This window comes from Scyliorhinus torazame, chromosome 5, assembly GCF_047496885.1.
Source record: "Scyliorhinus torazame isolate Kashiwa2021f chromosome 5, sScyTor2.1, whole genome shotgun sequence".
Taxonomy (NCBI): domain Eukaryota; kingdom Metazoa; phylum Chordata; class Chondrichthyes; order Carcharhiniformes; family Scyliorhinidae; genus Scyliorhinus; species Scyliorhinus torazame.
In genome coordinates, this window is record NC_092711.1 from 289,220,207 (window position 1) to 289,223,187 (window position 2,981).

The 2,981-nt window shown below is 52.1% G+C and overlaps 1 protein-coding gene across 1 annotated transcript; it reads right to left on the reverse strand.

The window, feature by feature from the left end:
- Positions 1 to 621: 621 nt before the first annotated feature.
- Positions 622 to 1,082, reverse strand: LOC140418119 (DNA-directed RNA polymerase III subunit RPC10-like). The gene has a single exon (XM_072501534.1). It carries the CDS (start codon positions 1,080 to 1,082, stop codon positions 699 to 701), a length of 384 nt encoding a protein of 127 aa, XP_072357635.1. The 3' UTR covers positions 622 to 698.
- Between the last annotated feature and the right edge of the window lie 1,899 nt (positions 1,083 to 2,981).

The following is a 2,981-nucleotide window of genomic DNA, read 5'->3' on the forward strand; positions in this document are numbered from 1 at the left end:
TGGTCCGCGATCGGGGCCTACCGATCGGCAGGCGGGCTGTTTCCGCGGGGGCCTGTTTCCGCGGAATCACGCCGGCCATGACATGCATGCGCGAGCGTGCACCAGCTATAGCGTGCATGCGCGGACTCGCGCTGGCCGTACAGTGCCGGCTGGACCTGCGGAAACCACTCCGGCGCCGACCTACCCCCTAGGAAGGGGAGCATACCTGATCATCGAGGACTGTTGACGCCGGAGTGGTTGGCAACGCTTTTCATGCCAGCGCCATAACCTGGCCGCGGGATTGGAGAATCCCGGCCCCAGTCTGTGCCTGTGATGTCTGCGTGTAAGGCATCTTTTGAGTTCCTGGATTCTGCGAGAGGGCAGCACCTCTATTGTCAGGTGCTGACAGAAAGCTCTGGAAAGTACATCAGCCAGGTACAGCTGCTTACCATGTAGATGGATGCTGAGCTGTAACGTCGCAGCTTTAGCATCATACATTGCAGGCTTGCAGACGCAGTGTGGGCGAGACTTTAGGAGTTATAAGTGGCTGATGATCTGTTTCAACAGTTGTATATATGACGTCATGAAATTTCTGACAGGCAAAGACAAAAACAAGGAGTTCCTTTTCTTTTTTTTTAGTTACAAATCCAGTAATTTCAATACAGTACAGCTCCATCTTAATTTGTTGCATTCATAATTATTTGGATTCTCTAAGAAACTTAATGCCTCCAGCGGTGCCCACACTCTGGATTGCAGCACTTGTAAAATGTGGTCATAGGTTCATCAGCAGATCTGGTTTGTATTTGCATGAAGTATGCTCGAGGATGTTCACATTTGGGACAGGTTTCTGGTGTAGAGTCGACATTTTCCCAAGCAGCAGCTCCACCCAACACATCATCGACTTCTTTTAACTTGGGGTATTTTCTGTTTGTTACTTTGCGGGTGATGTTGTGAACATAGGGACAGGTGTTACAGGCGAAGCGGTAACATTTCTGTCCCTCCTCCACGATCAGGACATTGCCGCACGTCGGACCAAGGAGTTCCTTTTCGATCTGTGCATAATGAGTCTCAGTGTCAGTGAGGAACTTTGATGCAAAGGCCATTGGCCTACCATTCTGGATGCAGACTGCACCAAGTCTGTGCTTGCACTGGACTTATCCAGCTGGGGATGATTGTTTCCCAGTGTTCAGTGGACTGAGTTAACCCAGCACTAGTGTAAACGGCCGACCGCTGTAGAGCCAGCTAAAAAAGGAGCGAGGACCCAGTGAAATGTAGCCAGGCCCTGTGTGGATAATACTGTTGTTGAATAAAAGGACTTTTAAGAAACTCGTTGGACTCCCCTCGCTTTATTAAACTGGCGGTGTGGGTGAACTGGAGCTGTCGGCGTGCTGCCGTTTGGCTGAGCTACCTCCCCGAAATTATTTTTTAAGTGTGTCTACGGTACAGAGTTTGTTGCTGTGGTGTTTTCTTTTCCGGAGCCTCTAATGTCATGGAAGTCGAGCGCCGGGCCGAGGCTTTGCTACCGGCTTGTGAAGTGTGTCTACCAGGGGTGACCTGGAGTCTGACGTGTCCCGCAGTACCGGATGAGGTGTCCCCCTCTCACCATATGTAGCCTCGTGACACTTAAGGTCGCCCCTCCCTCGCTCTTCGCGAACCTCACCCCCGACTGTAAACCCGTCGCCACCAGGAGCAGGCGGTACAGTGCCCAGGACAGGACTTTTATCAAGTCGGAGGTCCAGCGGCTCTTGAGGGAAGGGATCATCGAGGCCAGTAATAGCCCCTGGAGAGCCCAAGTGGTGGTCGTCAGGACCGGGGAAAAGAACTGGATGGTTGTAGATGAGGGTAGAAGAGGGGCTGAAGGTCCATTTGGGTGGGTTTGATATCCTCCCCTGTCTCAGAAGCTGTCTCCTGGACCCCTCGAACCGAATGAGGTCGGAGACAGAGATTCTCTGCAAATACATTCAAATGGCATCAAGTTTCACATACAAGATTCCCATAGGTCATCCTATACTCCTCCTGACCTGGCCATACATCCTGATTGGCTCACTTCGCATTCCTTAACCCTGGGCCTCTTGTTACCCAGCATCCTTTTCCCCATCCTTGCCATGCTTTCTGAATTCCTTTGTCCTTTGTCCTTTGTGAACTCACTACTATTAGACTGGTCCACATCTACATTACTGATGCACGATCAATTGCACAAAGACTAAAGTTGGGTACAACTGTGGCTTTATTACAGTCAGATGTGTGGCCTCCTGCTGCAGCTGGCGAAATGGCGGTGCACCGGAGGTCATACATATTTATATGGTTCTCCGTGGGCGGAGCCAGCCGGCAGGAGCTACCGGTGAACCTGGCAGATTGCTATCTTTGACCAGATGGTACAATCGAGTGACCCCCGGGTGACAAAGGCTGTCGTGTAGGGCCCGGAGTTGGTCCACTTGTGCGCTGGCACATGTACCTCGGGTGAGGGCGTCTGGGGGCTCGTTGAGTTTACTGGGGCGATACAAGGTCTCGTAATTATAGGTGAAGAACTCGATTCTCCACCGCAAGATTTTATCATTTTTGATCTTGCCCCGCTGTGTGTTATTGAACATGAAGGCTACCGACCGTTGGTCCGTAAGGAGAGTGAATCTCTTACCGGCCAGGTAATGTCTCCAATGCCGCACCGCTTCAACGATAGCTTGGGCCTCTTTCCCAATGGATGAGTGTCGAATTTCAGAGGCATGAAGGGTGCGAGAAAAGAATGTCACGGGCCTGTCTGCCTGGTTTAGAGTGGCGGCAAGGGCGACGTCTGAAGCGTCGCTTTCTACTTGGAAAGGCAGTGACTCGTCCACTGTGTGCATCCCGGCCTGGCGATGTCTGCTCTGATGCGGGCGAAAGCATGTTGTGCCTCGGCCGCAAGGGGGAATTGGGTGGACTGAATGAGTGGGCGGGCCTTGTCCGCATAGTTTGGGACCCACTGAGCGTAGTAGGAAAAGAACCCCAGGCAACGTTTGAGGGCCTTG

Coding starts and splice junctions, on each gene's coding strand:
- LOC140418119 (XM_072501534.1), bottom strand. CDS start 1,082: ATGGCCTTTGCATCAAAGTTCCTCACTGACACTGAGACTCATTATGCA.